Source organism: Lepidochelys olivacea, assembly GCF_965140295.1.
Source record: "Lepidochelys olivacea isolate rLepOli2 genome assembly, chromosome: 1".
In the NCBI taxonomy this organism is placed as follows: Eukaryota; Metazoa; Chordata; order Testudines; family Cheloniidae; genus Lepidochelys; species Lepidochelys olivacea.
This window is the reverse complement of record NC_140411.1, coordinates 2,804,047-2,822,392: the sequence shown is the minus strand read 5'-3', so window position 1 is coordinate 2,822,392 and position 18,346 is coordinate 2,804,047. Positions and strand designations below refer to the sequence as shown.

The following is an 18,346-nucleotide window of genomic DNA, read 5'->3' as shown; positions in this document are numbered from 1 at the left end:
AAGTATCTCAAGACCGCTCTCAGGTCCCCCCAAAATCCTCCCTTTTCCAAACTGATCATACCCAGTTTCTTCAGCCTTTGCTCCTATGGCTTCCATTCCACCCTGTGGCTCATCTTTGTCACTTGCCTCTGGATCCTTTCCAGTTTCTCTACATCCCTCCTATATATTGGAGACCCAAACTGGGCACAATACTCCAGCTGAGGCCTCACCATCACCAAGAAAAGGGCTACTCTCCCCTCCCGTGACTGGCATGCTAGGCCTCTGCTAATGCAAATGAAAATTGCATTTGCTCCTTTTTGCAATCGAAAAAAAAAATCACACCCCTCAGAGATATAGCTAGAGCAACCTAACCCTGGTATATACAGCAAGAAGTCTACTGAAGAATTCTTCATCGAAAGAGCTACTACCTCTCAGAGAGGTGGATTAACTACACTGATAGGAGTACCCCCACCGAAGTACCCACAGGGTTCTTGGTGGTGGAAATGGGGTCACTTTTGAAGATAACATCCAACTTCTTATAAAAATGGCAGCTCTGTGGCACAGCAACACAGATACTGTTTGCCTCCCCTGCCTTCTGGTGCGCGTGCCTCAGGTCCTTCCCCTTTGCTGTGCACTGCAGGGTGTCCTGATCACAGCTCTTTTCCCACAAGCTGCATGAAATCTGCCCTTAGGTATCGCAGTTCCTAGGGCTGGAGCGCAGATGGGACTGCACAGCCTCCTCTCCCCAAATACGGAGCAGATTCAGGAGCTCCACAGTGGCCCAAGCGTGGAGCTGCCATGGCCACCTGGGAAAGTGTGGTGTGAGCACTCCACACCCAGCAAACGGGAAGATTAATTTTAAAATTCCTGAGCCTTTAAAGGGGGAAGGCTGGAAGCTGTTCACCTCGTTGGAAGGGAGAGCAGTTGAAACTGTTCACCACAGCAGTCAGGATGGGCAATGTTGGATGCCTTGTGGAGCCAATTTCAGCAATAAAATAAACAAAAATTTTCCGTAAAAAGCCTTAAACCTCCTGTCAAAGTGATTATATTCTGTCACTGAAACTGAGCAGTTCTGTTGTTGAAAGTGGCTTTGCAGTGTGTACACCGCCGCTGTTTCTTCATCAAAAACTGCTTTGAGCGAAAAAACACTTGGTAGTATAGATAAGGCCTTAGGACCAATGATGAATAACCATTGTTATTGTTAAACACAAACACTTGTGTTTCCTACTGGTGCCCAGTAAGGTTTCCCACACCACGATGAGTGGGAATTATTGAGGCAGAGAGCACCATAAAATATGGAATTCAGATTAGTAAGGTCATTTGTTCATAGTTCATTTCTCTGAATTATTAAAATATCATTTTTCAGTGTGTGAAGGGCGACCAATCTGCTTCACCCATGAGAACAGCCCCCAGTAGTACATGCATTGTCTCATTTAACACTGTCTCTCCATCCAGGTAATTTTACTGCGACCATCACTCTGGGCATCTACAGGAAGTCATGGAAACATGTGGTACAAGCAGGAGAGAACTTCTCTCCTACTCTATGACAGATTCCAACACAACCGACTTCACCAACCCCTCCACCTTCATCCTGCTGGGCATTCCTGGCCTGGAGGCAGCCCATGTCTGGATCTCCATCCCCTTCTGCACCATGTTCGCCATCGCCGTCTTGGGGAACTTCACCATCCTCTTCATCGTGAAGACGGAGCCGAGCCTCCATGAGCCCATGTACTATTTCCTCTGCATGCTGGCTGTTACCAACCTGATCCTGTGCACGTCCACCCTGCCCAAAATGCTGGCAAACTTCTGGTTCAATTCCAAGGAGATCAATTTCAATGCCTGCCTCACCCAGATGTACTTCACTCACTGCTTCTCAGTGATGGAGTCTGGAATCTGTGTGGCCATGGCTTTCGATCACTATGTGGCCATCTGTGATCCGCTGAGACATTCCACCATCCTGACAAACCCTATGGTGGCCAAGATGGGCCTGGCCGTGGTTCTGCGCAGCAGCATATTCATACTGCCCTTTCCCTTCCTGGTAAGACACTGGCCATATTGCACAACCAACATCATCCCCCAGCCGTACTGTTTGCACATAGCCGTGGCGAAGCTGGCCTGTGCCGACACCCATGTCAGTACTTTCTACGGACTCTTTGTGACATTCTGTGTGACTGGTCTGGATGGGATTTTTATCGCTGTGTCCTATACCCAGATCCTCAGGGCCATATTCAGCCTCCCCACAAAAGACGCCCGGCTCAAGACATTTGAAACCTGCGTCTCCCACCTCTGTGTCATTTTAGCCTTTTACATCCCACGTCTTTTCATCTCCCTCATGTACAGATTTGCCCAGAATGTGCCCCTTCCTTTCCACGTTCTCATTGCCAACGTGTACCTCCTGGTGCCCCCCATGCTAAACCCCATCATCTATGGGGTGAGGACCAAAAAGATCCGGGTAAGACTGCTCCGGCTCTTTACTCATAAAGGGGCCTAAAGTTTCCTTCATGTGCTCTGAATCTGAGAATGAGCTCCATGCAGATTTGTCTGGTGACATGGTGCTGGACCCCCTTCCCTGAATCACTTACTGGACAGTGAAATTGACATTAAATCCTTTTTTGGACTTACTGTGCTGTGTCAGTGTGACAAACTGAGGAATCGGTTTGTGTATAGCTCATAGGACTGCCACCATTCTAATTGTTTTTAACTTGACCTCTGAGGCCCCGCATCCTGCCCAGTCTATTCCCCAAAGCCCTGCCCCCTGCCCCACCTCTTTACACAAGGCAGCTTCCCCTGTTCCATCTCCCGAAAGGCCCTGCTCGCTTCTCAGCCTCTTCCTCCCATGCCCCGCCCAAGCTACGCCTTTCCCCCCAAAGCACCATGCTGTTGCTCGCTCCCCTCCTTTCCAACCCCAGCCACTTGCTGGATCATCTCCACCATCCTCCCCTCCCCCACCGCAATCTGGGCTCTCCATGCTGCAGGGCTGGGATGGGATCTGGTGCAGCCTGGCAAGGAACCTGCATTGAGTACAGTGAGGACACAGTGCTGGGGCTGACAGGCCTGTCTGGAGCACAGAGGGAAGCCAGGAAACCCTATAAAATCCGCTGAGCTGTGGGAGCAGGACTGTGAGGCAGGCAGCCGAGATTGTGCACCATAAAGCTTGTGGGCCCCGAAAGCTCAGCTGTAAAGTTCTGAGGAAAGAGACTATTGTGTGGCTTATTTCCTTAGCTTTCAGCAATGGTCTTAAGTTGCAGTGGGGGAGCTCTAGGTTGGATATTAAGAAACACTATTTCAGTAGTGGAGGGGGGGTGAAGCACTGGAAATGGGTTACGTAGGGAGGTGGTGGACTCTCCATCCTGAGAGGTTTTTAAGGCCCGGCTTGACAAAGCCCTGTCTGGGATGTTTTAGTTCATGTTGGTCCTGCTTTGAGCAGGGGGTTGGACTAGGTGACCTCCTGAGGTCCCTTCCAACCTTAATCTTCTATGATTCTATGATTCCACGATATTTGGCTTGTTGAACTCCTCTCCACAGTCATTACTGGAGCAAAGAGCTTAACTGAATGGGATTCACAAATGGATAGGTGGTGCTGGTGACACCACCGTTAATGAAGTTTATCTGACAACATCAGTTAGAAGACCTTATTTTCAGTTTCTTATAAGTTCAAAAAATCTTTAATCATTTGGACTGGAATTTCCCACACTGGGTGTCTGCTTCAGTCTGAATTGGGTTTTTTTGAAACTTACAGGCAAAACAGTTTGTTCTACTTTTCAAATGACATTAGGACAGAAGATGTCTTGTTCATGTTGACATTTTTTATAGTTATTCCAGTTCAGAGCCCTAGCACCTCCATGTCTTACGGGAGATAGAATTCAGATAGTAACCCTCCTGTTAACAGCCATAGACCTGAAATGCAAGAAGAGGATGTGACAGTCTCTGTGCATTAACAGAGAACTGACTCCTGAAGTCCTTCAGATCTCTTGGGTGAATACCATCTGGTGCTGGTGATTTACTACTGTTATGTTTATCAATTTGTTCCAAAACCTCCCCTTATCACTTGGAGGAAGGTGCTTAGCCAAATGGGATTCAGAAATGGATTGGCCATTGTATGTCGAGATGGAGGCACCACCCTTTGTTTGGGCTCTCTGACTGTGCCACTGAAATGCAGCCAGCTTGGGGTGAGAGGCCATAAACCAGGGTCAACAGGGATTCAGACAAAAGAGAGATATTTTGGCCAGTGATACTGAAGCAAACTCATCACCAGTGGCAAGGGCCCTGAATGTTTAATGGCCGCATAGAGTGGAAAGGACCACAGAGACCTATTCTCTGTCGCATCACGCCCAGGTTGCACTGAGTTTGTTGAGCAGGTGAGTTTCTCAATGAGAGATGGGTACCTGTGAATTCTGGGATGGAAGCATCTTCCCTGGGAATCACCATGAGGTGTCATGACCGACACCTCTCTCACATCAGCTTCTGCAGCAATATCCGACGCCAAAAGCCAACACGGCGGGTGCACCGTTTGTAATATAGCTCTGTGCAATCCCAGTGGGGTTTGTTCAGCCTCTAGTGGTGAATCGATCATCTGAATGGGAATAGGCTGGACACAAACCTGTCTGCACTTCTGTGTTCTGTATCCACCTTTAAGAGTAAACGGTAATTAAGGGAACTTCCTAAAAGAAGATGAAAACACTCAGGCTCTGTGCTCTGTGTTTTGTGTATATTTAATATTAGAGTTGATTATTAAGAAAAATAGAGATAATGTCTTAGCCTCCCTAGGGTCTGATAGACTGTAAATGTCTAGGAGATCTGGGTAGCCAGCACACAGACTGATCTGCAGAAAGATGCCTGAGGGGAGAAAAGAACAATATCTGCAGACGCATGGGGCTGTTGCTAGGAGATGAGAGATCAGTGTGATGGGTTCAGTCACAGAGATCCCCTTGGGACTGTCACCTGGTGTGCTGAAATTACCTCTGAGCCAGTTTTCCCTGCCAGCTTGGGATTTCCAGAACCCTGCCTTATTGAGTCAGACACACTGGCCTGCTGCAACGGAGAGCTAGGATCTGGGCCACCCCCCGAAAGCGGCAGGCTTTAGCTGAAAACAGCTCAGCAGGATACCTGTCTCTAGCACCCAGACACCCAATTTCCAATGAGATCCAAACCCCAAATAAATCCATTTTACTCTGTATAAAGCTTATACAGGGTAAACTCATAAATTGCCCACCGTCTTTGCATTGAAGGATCTTCAAAACACCTAGCAAAGGAAAGTCTCTATGAATATATCCCCATGATACTGATAGGTAAACTGAGGGATGGGGAGAGATGACCTTGGCTAAGGACTCACAGAGAATGACAGACAGAACTGATGGGTCCTGTCTTCCGTGATGTTATCACGGTCTCTCCGTGAGTAGCTGAACACATGGCAAGAAGGAAACAGACTCAATTCTAGCAGGGTCTGTTCATTGGGTGGCTATGACAGAGTTCCCCTGGATGCAGCCTGGAACTGGGGTACCACTGAGCCCTCTGACATACCAATATGGGCCCCCTCTTACACACTGAGGATATGATAAGATGCAATCTTCTCTAGATCTTGCACTTATCCCCATACACATACAGCCATACACATGCAGAGATACACCCAGCTGCAGTTATATGAATACTTTCACTAGCCACTCTCAGCCACTCCCTCAGTGTGTAGATGACAATGAACCCACCTGTGTTCCTGAGCAGATTTCCCTTTTACACTTCAAACAACACACAGTTTCAGGTCGAAAAAGATAAACAAATTTATTTGCTACAGAAAGATAGATTTTAAGTGATTATAAGTAATATTGCACGGCTCAAAGTTGGTTTCATAAGAAATAAACCAAATCACCTTCTAAGTTCTCTACACTAGATAGGATTTCAATCAAGCAGTGTCTCATCCCGATGATAGAAACAGTCAACCAATCTTGCATACCCAGGCTAAGAATCCCCTTCAGCCTGGGACCACATCCCCAGTTCAGTCCTTGTTGTTAAGTTTTTTTGCAGGTGTTGGGTTGTGGGGGAGTGAGGCCAAGTGATGATGTCGCTTCCACCTTTTACAGTTTCTGTCATATAGAGTGAATTTCATTTTCCCAAAGCAAATGTTCCCAGCACAGTTAGTGGAAAAATACAGGCACAGGATGGAGCCCAGTGTCACATGAACTGGCCTCATGTCCTTGCATGCTTCAGTGATTCATAGCAAGGATCATTACCCATATACTAGCGAGAACATTCACAGGAAAGTCCATCAGGTGGGGATAAGCTTCTTCCAAGGCCTATTGTGTTTCTTAATGGGCCATAATTTGAATGGTTTGTACGGGGAGACTTTGGAAAACCAGTAAAGTGCCTGAAACCACCATGGCTTATTGCTAAAAGTAGCCAAGTCAGCAGGCTGTAAATTGGCCATTCAGCAGTCAAGGTTGAGCCAAGGCGGGTGGGGGTGGGGGGAACCACAGAGAGGGCAGCTTGATCCCACGTCCTTTCTGATAAGAATTGTGTTGACGTTGCTGATACATGCATTTTAGAAGAGCAGGATGTGCTCCAGGAATGTCTATTGGGGTCTCAAGGCTGCAAACTCAGGAAAAACCCACACCTGGTTAATCAATAATCAAAAGAAACCCTCTTGCTTGCCCATTGGAATTGCTTGCTTAACAAGTTTTCTTTAAGGGACATGTCATTCTATTACTAATGTATAAATAAGCGGGGGGGGAGGTTGAGGTGGTGGGACTCTTCGGGACTGGTCTCTTCCTCTGGATGCATCTTGTGTTCCCCACTGGCAGACGGGCTGCCGCTGTGCCACTCGAAAGCCACACTCAGCTTTGGTAATGATCAAGGATTGGGGGTGTTTTATTAACCTGTTGCGGACGTGTGTATAAGTGCTTGAGACTAAGTAAAGTTTAGCTTTAAGTGAAAGCACTCGTGTGTTGTCCTGTTTGTGCCAGCCATCTATCGGTGGGACGGCCTTGCCTCCCCTGATTTATTTCTTGACACCACCTCGAACAGAGTAAAAGTTACCAAGAGCTTTGGGTTGAAAGAACTCTGGGTTACAGGTTTATCCACAATGTGATGGGTAGACTGGATGTAAACTACATTGTGGCTGTTACCAAGGAGCAAAGAAGTTTGAAATACTGGTACGTATTGGTACAGAATGTTATATATCACCCCTTAATTTACTGCAGAAGTGTTAGTCACTGACTGAGGCAGAAGCAGTGTGCCCAAGGCCCTCTTTAGATTTTGACCATTCAACTCCCAAGTGTTGCAAACATTGTAGTTTTACCCACAGGTGCTGTTGAAAAGTTCTGTGTAGTTTTACCACTTTGTAGATCAGCCCAGTGATCTCAAAACTCAGCCTTCTCTGGGTCACTAGAAAACCTCTCCTTTTATCTCTTCAGCATTGTTAACCTTTGTACTTTTCCAACAGGCAACTCAATAGAGATATTCATCAATGCCACGAGGACGTGTGCCTCAGTTTCTCCTTCCACGCAGGAGATCAGGTTTAATTATGTTTTCCCTACTCTGACAAGCCTTGAGCCTGTTTACAGGTGTTAGCTGAGAAGGAGTGTCCTCAGACGTTATCACTGGTTTCCGATATATTGTTATTGTACCACATCTTTTGTTTGGACAGTTTGTTTTTTTCAAGACTCACTGTGTCTTTCAACTCCTCCCTGAACCTTACCATGTGTTTAGTTACTGTTCCCTCCCCACCCTTAGTGTCCCCTTCAGTAAGGATCTCAGGCTAAGGTTATCTTTGGGGTCTTGAAAAGCCAGGGTCTGGTGAGGTAAGGATGTAAGAGGACTTTGTATGTTAGCTAGCCCTCTGTGGAGCTTCTTCTCAACCCCAGAGTTATGCCCATGAAAAAATCCGCCCCTCACGTGTACTGTTCCTGTGATCTCAACTTCAAGCACTAGGTCCTTTCCCATCTCCCTATCCTCGAAGGTTGTGATCTCTACTCTCTGGGGGAAGAGGAGTGTCCTTTCTCAGCAGCACTTTCATAGCTCTTTCTGTTTCTTACCACCCCAGGGAATTTCCTCCTACCCTCTGTCTGATGGGTCATTAGCATTTTCACAGACAACCACTTCTTTAGTTGGATCTGCATCCTGTTTGAAAAAGACAGAGTTTGTTTCCACAAGAACATCAGGAACAAAGGGATGAAAAATGAGGGCCTCAATTGGAGTGCCCTCCGTCACCCCTCTGTCTGTCCGTGACCGCTGAGTCCTGTGACTGCTCCCTTCTGCGAGGTCAGCGACACAGATCCCTCTCACAGCCTGAGTGCCTGGGTGCCCAGATGTTCGATCAGCTGCTCTGTCCTGGGCACCCTCCCCCAAGTGACCAGTGAGGAGACGTTCTTCTACTGAAGGGGTGGGTAAACTTTTTGACCTGAGGGCCACATCGGGGTTTTCAAATGGTATGGAGGGTCGGGTAGGGAAGTCTGTGCCTCCCCAAACAGCCTGGCCCCTGGCCCCTGTCCACTCCCCTTCCCACTTCCCACCCCCTGACTGTCCCCTTCAGAACTCCTGACCTATTCAACCCCCCCTGCTCCTTGTCTCCTGCCCACCCCCTCCCGGGACCCCCCCCGCACCAAACTGCCCCCCAGGACCTCACCCCCATCCAACTCTCCTGCTTCCTATCCCCTGACTGCCCTGACCACTATCCATACCCCCGCCCCCTGACTGCCCCCCTCAGAACTCCTGACCCTTCCAACCCCCCACTCCTTGTCCCCTGACTGCCCCCTCCCAAGACCCCCTGTCTCAAACCACCCCCTCCCAGGACCCCACTCCCTATCCAACCCCTCTGCTCCCTGTCCCATGACTGGCCTGACCCCAGATCAGCTGCTCTGTCCTGGGCACCCTCTCCCAAGTGACCAGTGAGGAGGTGTTCTTCTACTGAAGGGGTGGGCAAACCTTTTGGCCTGAGGGCCACATCGGGGTTGTCAAACAGTATGGAGGGTCGGGTAGAGAAGTCTGTGCCTCCCCAAACAGCCTGGCCCCTGGCCCCTATCCACTCCCCTTCCCACTTCCCACCCCCTGACTGTCCCCTTCAAAACTCCTGACCTATTCAGCCCCCCCTGCTCCTTGTCTTCTGCCCGCCCCTTCCTTGGACCCCCCCGCACCAAACTGCCCCCCAGGACCTCACCCCCATCCAACTCTCCTGCTTCCTATCCCCTGACTGCCCTGACCACTATCTATACCCCCGCCCCCTGACTGCCCTGACTGCCCTGACCACTATCTATACCCCCGCCCCCTGACTGCCCACCTCAGAACTCCTGACCCATCCAACCCCCCAGTCCTTGTCCCCTGACTGCCCCCTCCCAAGACACCCTGTCTCAAACCACCCCCCCCCAGGTCCCCACTCCCTATCTAACCCCTCTGCTCCCTGTCCCATGACTGGCCTGACCCCTGTCCACACCCCTACCCCCTGACAGGTTCTCCAGAACCCCTATCTCCTGACCGCCCCCCCCAAACCTCCATGCCATCCAACCGTCCTCTGTCCCCTGACTGCCCCCCAGGACCTCCTGCCCCTTATCCAACTCCCCTCCTCCCCCTTACCAGGCCACTCAGAGCGGCAGGACAGGCTTATTGGAAAGCCTGGGAGGTGAGCAGGCAGAAGCTAGCTTCCCTGGCCGGGAGCTCAGGGGCTGGGCAGGACGGTCCCATGGGCCGGATGTGGCCCGCGGACCATAGTTTGCCCACCTCTGTTCTACTCCCATTGTTTCCTCCTCCGGGCCCCTCATCCCCAACCACAAGGCACATCTCGCTATGCTCCCTCGAGTGGGATCTCTCCCTGATTCAGATGTAATAGGCTTGCAGCTAACAGCTGGAAGAGAATTCTCACTGACTGCAAGTATCCTCCCCTCCCTCCCGGAGGAGTTCTCACCTTCAGCTGCAGGGCAGGAGCTGATCTGAACAACTCTCACCCCTGGAAGCATGCAGCTTCCCCCTGCTGCAGAGGATTCAAAGAGACTCTCTGCCATTGCCTCTGAAGTGCCTGGGACTTTCCCCTTTCCCTCTGGGGTCCCAGCAGAACGCTCCTTCTTCCTGCAGGCAGACACTTTAACAGCCTGAGCTACTCGGAAGAAATCATTCCCAATCAGCATTTCAACAGGGTTATCATCTGCTACCCCCACTGATAACACAGCTTCCAAACCCCCAGCAAGACAAGGGCAAGACAGTACAGCTCTGAGGTCCTAGGCTGGGGAACTGGGGGAACTGTCTGGAGCCTCTCTATGGTTGGTTCATGAGTGACAAATCAAAGTTATCACATAACTTCATGAGTGTGTGTCTCTGTTTGTGTATGACTGTGTAAGTGCAAGACCTGGAGGGGCTTGCTGCTTTTCACAACCTCACAGGCTGTTTCAGGTTGCAACCTACAGAAGTCTGTCACACCCCCCACCCAATGAACAGGCCCTACGACAGTATGAGTCCATTTCCCACTTATCATGCCCTCAGTTACTGATGGGGAAACCATTTTTATGGCAGAAAACTCAGAACTCCTGGGTCTGTCATTCTGTTTGATTTTTGCCAAGTCATGTGTTCCTCTACCTCAGTTTACTTATGGACATAATGGGGATATGTCCATAGTGACTTTCCTTTGCTAGTCTTTTGAAGATCCTTCAATGAAAGGTTCTATGTGGTATGATAATAGTTACTGATGAGAATTACTGATCTCTGATTCTGTAGCAAAAATCCCTTGTCCCTACAGAAAGTGTATGTGTCTCCACTCAGTCATCTTTCTCCAGATCTGTCTGTCTACTATCTACCTATCCATCCTGGGCATTTAGACAACATCAGAGCCTATGAGACCTAGTCACTTTCCCTAGGTTTCTTAGTAATCAACTATAATTTGTAAATATACACAAATACACAGAGCAGCCAATTCCTCTCTGACTCAGTGGAGAGCCCAAGAGTTCTCATCTCCCTTTGGAAAGGTCCCATAATTATTGGTTGTTGTTGAAGCTGAATAACAAACACAGAAGTACAGACATGGAAACAGAGGCATGAGCTAGAGAGTGTCTGGTCTCCAGCCTGTCTCCATCCAGATGCTGCTTCTCCCCTAGAGGCTGAGTGAACCCCACTGGGTTTGCACAGAGCTATATTATAAGCAATGCACACCACTGTCAGCTCTTGGTGTGGGATGTTGCTGCAGATGCTGGGGTGAGAGAGGTGTGGGTCACGGATACCTGAGGGGGATTCCCAGCAAAGAGGCTTCCATCTCAGAAATCACAGGTACCTATCTCTTTTGGTTCGACAAACCAAGTGCAATGTATGCATGATGGGACAGAGAGTAGGTCTGAATTCATTTCTGCTCTGCACAGCCACTAAATATCCCAGGGCCCTTGCCGCAGGTGCTGAATTTGCACTAGTATCATGGGCCAAAATGCCCCTCTTTACTGTGCCCCTCGGTGATGGGCTCCAGCCCTAAGGTGGCTTCATTTTCGTCGTACAGTGGATCCTTCAGGATGAAAGCTGTTAGTCGAGGTCCAGTACAAGGCCAGAATCGGAGGCCGCGGGCGATAGTTTGCTCAGGTTCCAGTGAAGTGCTATGGCACCCCCGCTATTGTGTTTTAATTGTAGACGAGCCCTCAAGCAGATCTTCCAAAAAAAATCCAATCTGGAGTAAGAACTGAGTAAAATCTCAGGGGACAACTGTGTGTTAATGCACAGACACTGTCACTTCCTTGTCTTGCAATTTAGGGCTTTGGCTGTTAACTGGGTGGTGTGGGGGGGGTGTTATCAGGCTTTATCTGCTGAAAAGCATGGAGGTGCTAGGGCTCCTTGTTAGGATATAGATATTCAGGCCTGTCTGTAAAGGCCTGTACTCCACAGGCCTTTGGGGGGAGGGATAGCTCAGTGGTTTGAGCTTTGGCCTGCTAAACCCAGGGCTGTGAGTTCAATCCTTGAGGGGGACATCTAGGGATCTGGGGCAAAAAATTGGGGATTGGTCCTGCTTTGAGCAGGGGGTTGGACTAGATGACCTCCAGAGGTCCCTTCCAACCCTGATATTCTATTATTCTAAGAATTTAGGTGTATTCTTATCACTTGGCTAGTGATAGAGTTATAAAAGAAAGAATCAAAATCACTGTCTGCCAGTGTAAGGGCCTTCTCTTACTGTGACAGTCTGAGGCCCTGTTCTTAGGCTCAGGCCTTTGGCTAAGCAGCAGAGGCAGCCATAAGCTGGGAAGCGACCGGTCACCTCCTCACATCCCAAACTAGTCACACTGAAATAAGGTGCTATTGGGCTGTTAGGCACTATCAGGACAGGATTGTATTCCTATCACCTCCAGAGAAAGGGAAGTGCCTAGAAAATGTAAAAGGAAACTTAGTTTGATAGCATCCTGTCTGGCAAGAACTCACTTATCAATAGCTGGGATGTGAAATCCTCACTTCTGTATTGTTTTGTCATTATAGTTCCCACTTTGCTATTGTTTGTCTGTATAATCTCTGTCTGGTTCTGTGATTGTTCCTGTCTGCTGTATAATTAATTTTGCTGGGTGTAAACTAATTGAGGTGGTGGGATATAATTGGTTACATAATCATGTTACAATATGTTAGGATTGGTTAGCTAAATTTCAGGAAAATGATTGGTTAAGGTATAGCTAAGCAGAACTCAAGTTTTACTATATAATCTGTAGTCAGTGAGGAAGTGACTGGGTGGGGGTGGGCATGTGGGTGTGTGAGATGGGAACAGGGAATGGGGGTAAGAACATTGGAATCATGTTTTGCTAAAGGGGGAGATGGGAACAGGGAATGGGGGTAAGAAAATTGGAATCATGTTTTGCTAAAGGGGGAAATGGGAACAGGGAATGGGAGTAAGGAAGTTGGAATCATGCTTGGCTAAGGGCAGGAATGGGAACAGGGACACAGGTGTAAGGCTCTGTGGTGTCAGAGCTGGGAAGGAGGATACTAAGGAAGGAAACTGGAATCATGCTTGCTGGAAGTTCACCCCAATAAACATCGAATTGTTTGCACCTTTGGACTTCGGGTATTGTTGCTCTCTGTTGATGCGAGAAGGACCAGGGAAGTAAGTGGGTGAAGGAATAAGCCCCCTAACACTCCTCACTAGCTTAAATATGACAATTTTTCAACATGGGCAAGACATCTACCCCAGCTTCATTCTAAAAGTCAGCTGAACTGTTATGCCATGAAACTTTCAAAATTCTATTCAGCTGGAAGTAGACACCCAGCTTGGGAAACTTCAGGTTAATGTTTGGCAAATTTATACCCAACTGAAAATGAAGTCTTGTCATTCAAGGTGTCAGACAGACTGAACTATGCCATTAAAACTATGGAGGAACGTTACCACATAGATCAAGAGGCAATGGGTTTGAACTACAGCATAGCAGGTTTGGGGTTTTTATCTCAGATAAACTTCCCAACTGTAAGAACAGGAGGCCAATGGAACAGACACCCAGGGAGGTTGTGGAAAGTCCTTCACTGGACATTTTCAACAGGAGGCTGGATAGTCATCTGTCTTAGATGGTTTAGACACAACAAATCCTGTATCTTGGCAGGGGTTTAGACTCGCTGATCATTGCAGCCACCTTCTAACCCTGTCAATCTTTGATTCCATGATATAAAATCCTAGTGTCAACCAGGTCTTACTCAAACACAAGTTATGGAGCTCAGTACTGAGGTAACTGGGTGAAATTTAAATCCCTGTGTAATACAGAAGGTCAGACTGGATGATCTGATGGTCCCTTCTGTGTAAAACTCCTGTCAAGGTGGTTATATTCTGTCACTGAAACTGAGAGTATGTCTACGCTACAAAATTAGGTCGAATTTATAGAAGTCGTTTTTTTAGAAATCGGTTTCATATATTCGAGTATGTGTGTCCCCACACAAAATGTTCTAAGTGCATTAAGTGCATTAGCTTGGCAGAGTGCTTCTACAGTACCGAGGCAAGCGTCGACTTCCGGAGCGTTGCACTGTGGGTAGCTATCCCACAGTTCCCGCAGTCTCCGCTGCCCATTGGAATTCTGGGTTGAGATCCCAATGCCTGATGGGGCAAAAAGCATTGTCACAAGTGGTTCTGGGTACATGTTGTCAGGCCCTCTCTTCCCTCCCTCCCTCTGTGAAAGCAACGGCAGACAATCGTTTTGCGCCTTTTATCCTGAGTTACCTGTGCAGACGCCATACCACGGCAAGCATAGAGCCCGCTCAGCTCACTGTCACCGTATGTCTCCTGGGTGCTGGCAGACGCGGAACGGCATTGCTACACAGCAGCAGCAACCCCTTGCCTTGTGGCAGCAGACGGTGCAATAGGACTGGTAGCTGTCATCGTCATGTCCGAGGTGCTCCTGGCCGCGTCGGTCAGGAGTGCCTGGGCAGACATGGGTGCAGGGACGAAATTAGGAGTGATTCGACCAGGTCATTCACTTTAGTCCTGCGGGCAGTCCTATTGTACCATCTTATGGTGAGCAGGCAGGAAATATGGATGGCTAGCAGTCCTATTGCACCATCTTCTGCCGAGCAGCCAAGAGATGTGAATGGCTTGCAGTACTTCTGCACCATCTGCTGCCAGCCAAAGATGTAAAAGATAGATGGAGTGGATCAAAACAAGAAATAGACCAGATTTGTTTTGTATTCATTTGCTCCCTCCCTCCATGAAGTCCTGCCTGAAATATGAGAGGGCGGGATAGCTTAGTGGGTTGAGCACTGGCCTGCTAAACCCAGAGTTTTGAGTTCAATCCTCGAGGGGCCATTCTATGTAACAGTTGTTTTTGTTTCTCCTTGATGTAAAGCCACCCCCTTTGTTGATTTTAATTCCCTGTAAGCCAACCTGTAAGCCATGTCGTCAGTCGCCCCTCCCTCCGTCAGAGCAATGGCAGACAATCGCTCCGCGCCTTTTTTCTGTGCAGACGCCATACCACAGCAAGCCTGGAGCCCGCTCAGATCACTTTGGCAATTAGGAACGCATTAAATACCACACACATTATCCAGCAGTATATGCAGCTCCAGAACCTGGCAAAGCGAAACCGTGCGAGCAGGCAACGTCAGCGTAGTGACGAGAGTGATGGGGACACAGACTCTCAAAGCACGGGCCCTGGCAATGCATGCATCATGGTGCTAATGGGGCAGGTTCATGCCATGGAAACTGATTCTGGGCTCGGGAAACAAGCACAGACTGGTGGGACCGCATAGTGTTGCAGGTCTGGGACGATTCCCAGTGGCTGCAAAACTTTCGCATGCGTAAGGGCACTTACATGGAACTTTGTGACTTGCTTTCCCCTGCCCTGAAGTGCATGAATACCAAGATAAGAGCAGCCCTCACAGTTGAGAAGCGAGTGGCGATAGCCCTGTGGAAGCTTGCAATGCCAGACAGCTACCGGTCAGTCGGGAATCAATTTGGAGTGGGCAAATCTACTGTGGGGCCAGTGTGATGCAAGTAGCCCACGCAATCAAAGATCTGCTGATGTCAAGGGTCGTGACCCTGGGAAATGTGCAGGTCATAGTGGATGGCTTTGCTGCAATGGGATTCCCTAACTGTGGTGGGGCCAGAGACGGAACCCATATCCCTATCTTGGCACCGGAGCACCAAGCCGCCGAGTACATAAACCGCAAGGGGTACTTTTCGATAGTGCTGCAAGCTCTGGTGGATCACAAGGGATGTTTCACCAACATCAGCGTGGGATGGCCGGGAAAGGTACATGACGCTCGCATCTTCAGGAACTCTGGTCTGTTTCAAAAGCTGCAGGAAGGGACTTTATTCCCAGACCAGAAAATAACTGTTGGGGATGTTGAAATGCCTATAGTTATCCTTGGGGACCCAGCCTACCCCTTAATGCCATGGCTCATGAAGCCGTACACAGGCAGCCTGGACAGTAGTCAGGAGCTGTTCAACTACAGGCTGAGCAAGTGCAGAATGGTGGTAGAATGTGCATTTGGACGTTTAAAGGCACGCTGGCGCAGTTTACTGACTCACTTAGACCTCAGCGAAACCAATATTCCCACTGTTATTACTGCTGGCTGTGCGTTCCGCAATATCTGTAAGAGTGAGGGGGAGACGTTTATGGTGGGGTGGGAGGTTGAGGCAAATCGCCTGGCTGCTGGTTACGCGCAGCCAGACACCAGGGCGGTTAGAAGAGCACAGGAGGGCACGGTACGCATCAGAGAAGCTTTGAAAACCAGTTTCATGACTGGCCAGGCTACGGTGTGAAAGTTCTCTTTGTTTCTCCTTGATGAAACCCCCTGCCCCTTGGCTCACTCTACTTCCCTGTAAGCTAACCACCCTCCCCTCCTCCCTTCAATCACCGCTTGCAGAGGCAATAAAGTCATTGTTGCTTCACATTCATGCATTCTTTATTCATTCATTACACAAATAGGGGGATGACTACCAAGGTAGCCCAGGAGGGGTGGTGGAGGAGAGAAGCACTGGGAGGGGTGGTGGAGGAGGGAAGGACAAGGACACACAGCACTTTAAAAGTTTAAAAGTTTAAAACTTATTGAAGGCCAGCCTTTTGTTGCTCTGGCAATCCTCTGGGGTGGAGTGCCTGGGTGGCCGGAGGCACCCCCACTGCGTTCTTGGGCATCTGGGTGAGGAGGCTATGGAACTTGGGGAGGAGGGTGGCTGGTTACACAGGGGCTGTAGCGGGGGTCTGTGCTCCTGATGCCTTTCCTGCAGCTCAACCATACACTGGAGCGCATTACTTTGATCCTCCAGCAGCCTCAGCATTGAATCCTGCCTCCTCTCATCACGCTGCTGCCACCTTTCAGCTTCAGCCCTCTCTTCAGCCCGCCACTTACTCTCTTCGGGCCACCACCTCTCCTCCCGGTCATTTTGTGCTTTCCTGCACTCTGACATTGTCTGCCTCCATGCATTCATCTGTGCTCTGTCAGTGTGGGAGGACAGCATGAGCTCAGAGAACATTTCATCAGGAGTGCGTTTTTTTCACCTTCTAATCTTCGTTAGCCTCTGGGAAGGAGAAATTCCTGTGATCCTTGAAACACATGCAGCTGGTGGAGAAAAAAAAGGGACAGTGGTATTTAAAAAGACACATTTTATAGAACAATGGGTACACTCTTTCACAGTAAACCTTGCTGTTAACATTACATACATAGCATGTGTACTTTCATTCCAAGGTTGCATTTTGCCTCCCCCCACCACGTGGCTAGCCCCTCCCCTCTCCCCGTGGCTAACAGTGGGGAACATTTCTGTTCAGCCACAGGCAAACAGCCCAGTAGGAACGGGCACCTCTGAATTTCCCCTTAAGAAAAGCATCCTATTTCAACGAGGTGACCATGAATAATATCCCTCTCCTGAGGATGAGTGGTCACTTTAAATAATCTATTACCAGCAGGAGAGTGGGTTTGTGTGTGTGTGTGTGGGGGGAGTTTGTGTGAGAAAACCTGGATTTGTGCTGGAAATGGCCCAACTTGATTATCATACACATTGTAAGGAGAGTGATCACTTTAGATAAGCTATTAGCAGCAGGAGAGTGGGGTGGGAGGAGGTATTTTTTCATGCTTTGTGTGTATATAAAAAGATCTTCTACACTTTCCACAGTATGCATCCGATGAAGTGAGCTGTAGCTCACGAAAGCTTATGCTCAAATAAATTGGTTAGTCTCTAAGGTGCCACAAGTACTCCTTTTCTTTCTCCTGAGGATAACACAGAGAGATACAAACGGATGTTGTTTGAACGCCAGCAAACATACACTGCAATGCTTTGTTCTACAATGATTCCCGAGTACGTGCTACTGGCCTGGTGTGGTAAAGTGTCCTACCATGGTGGACGGAATAAGACTGCCCTCCCCAGAAACCTTTTGCAAAGGCTTTGGGAGTACATCCAGGAGAGCCACAAATGCCAGGGCAAATTAATCATTAAACATGCTTTATTTTAAACCATGTATAGTATATTAAAAGGTACACTCACCGGAGGTCCCTTCTCTGCCTGCAGGTTCGGGACACAGCTTTGGGTGAGTTCGGGGGGTACTGGCTCCAGGTCCAGGGTGAGAAACTGTTCCTAGCTGTTGGGAAAACCGGTTTCTCCGCTTGCTTGCTGTGAGCTATCTACAACCTCATCATCATCATCATCATCTTTCTCATCCCCAAAACCTGCTTCTGTGTTGCCCCCGTCTCCACTGAAGGAGTCAAACAACACAGCTGGGATAGTGGTGGCTGAAGCCCCTAAAATGGCATGCAGTTCATCATAGAAGGAGCATGTTTGGGGCTCTGACCCGGAGTGGCCGTTTGCCTCTCTGGTTTTCTGGTAGGCTTTGCCTCAGCTCCTTAAGTTTCACGCGGCACTGCTTCGGGTCCCTGTTATGGCCTCTGTCCTTCATGCCCTGGGAGATTTTGACAAAGGTTTTGGCATTTCGAAAACTGGAATGGAGTTCTGATAGCACGGATTCCTCTCCTC

The 18,346-nt window shown here is 48.9% G+C and overlaps 1 protein-coding gene across 1 annotated transcript; it reads left to right on the top strand.

The window, feature by feature from the left end:
• Nucleotides 1-1,522: 1,522 nt before the first annotated feature.
• LOC311514601 (olfactory receptor 52R1-like) lies at nt 1,523-2,470 on the top strand (the record flags this gene model as incomplete). Its single annotated transcript, XM_084617167.1, has 1 exon — nt 1,523-2,470. The coding sequence occupies one exon, from the start codon at nt 1,523-1,525 to the stop codon at nt 2,468-2,470; it is 948 nt and encodes a 315-aa protein (XP_084473293.1).
• Between the last annotated feature and the right edge of the window lie 15,876 nt (nt 2,471-18,346).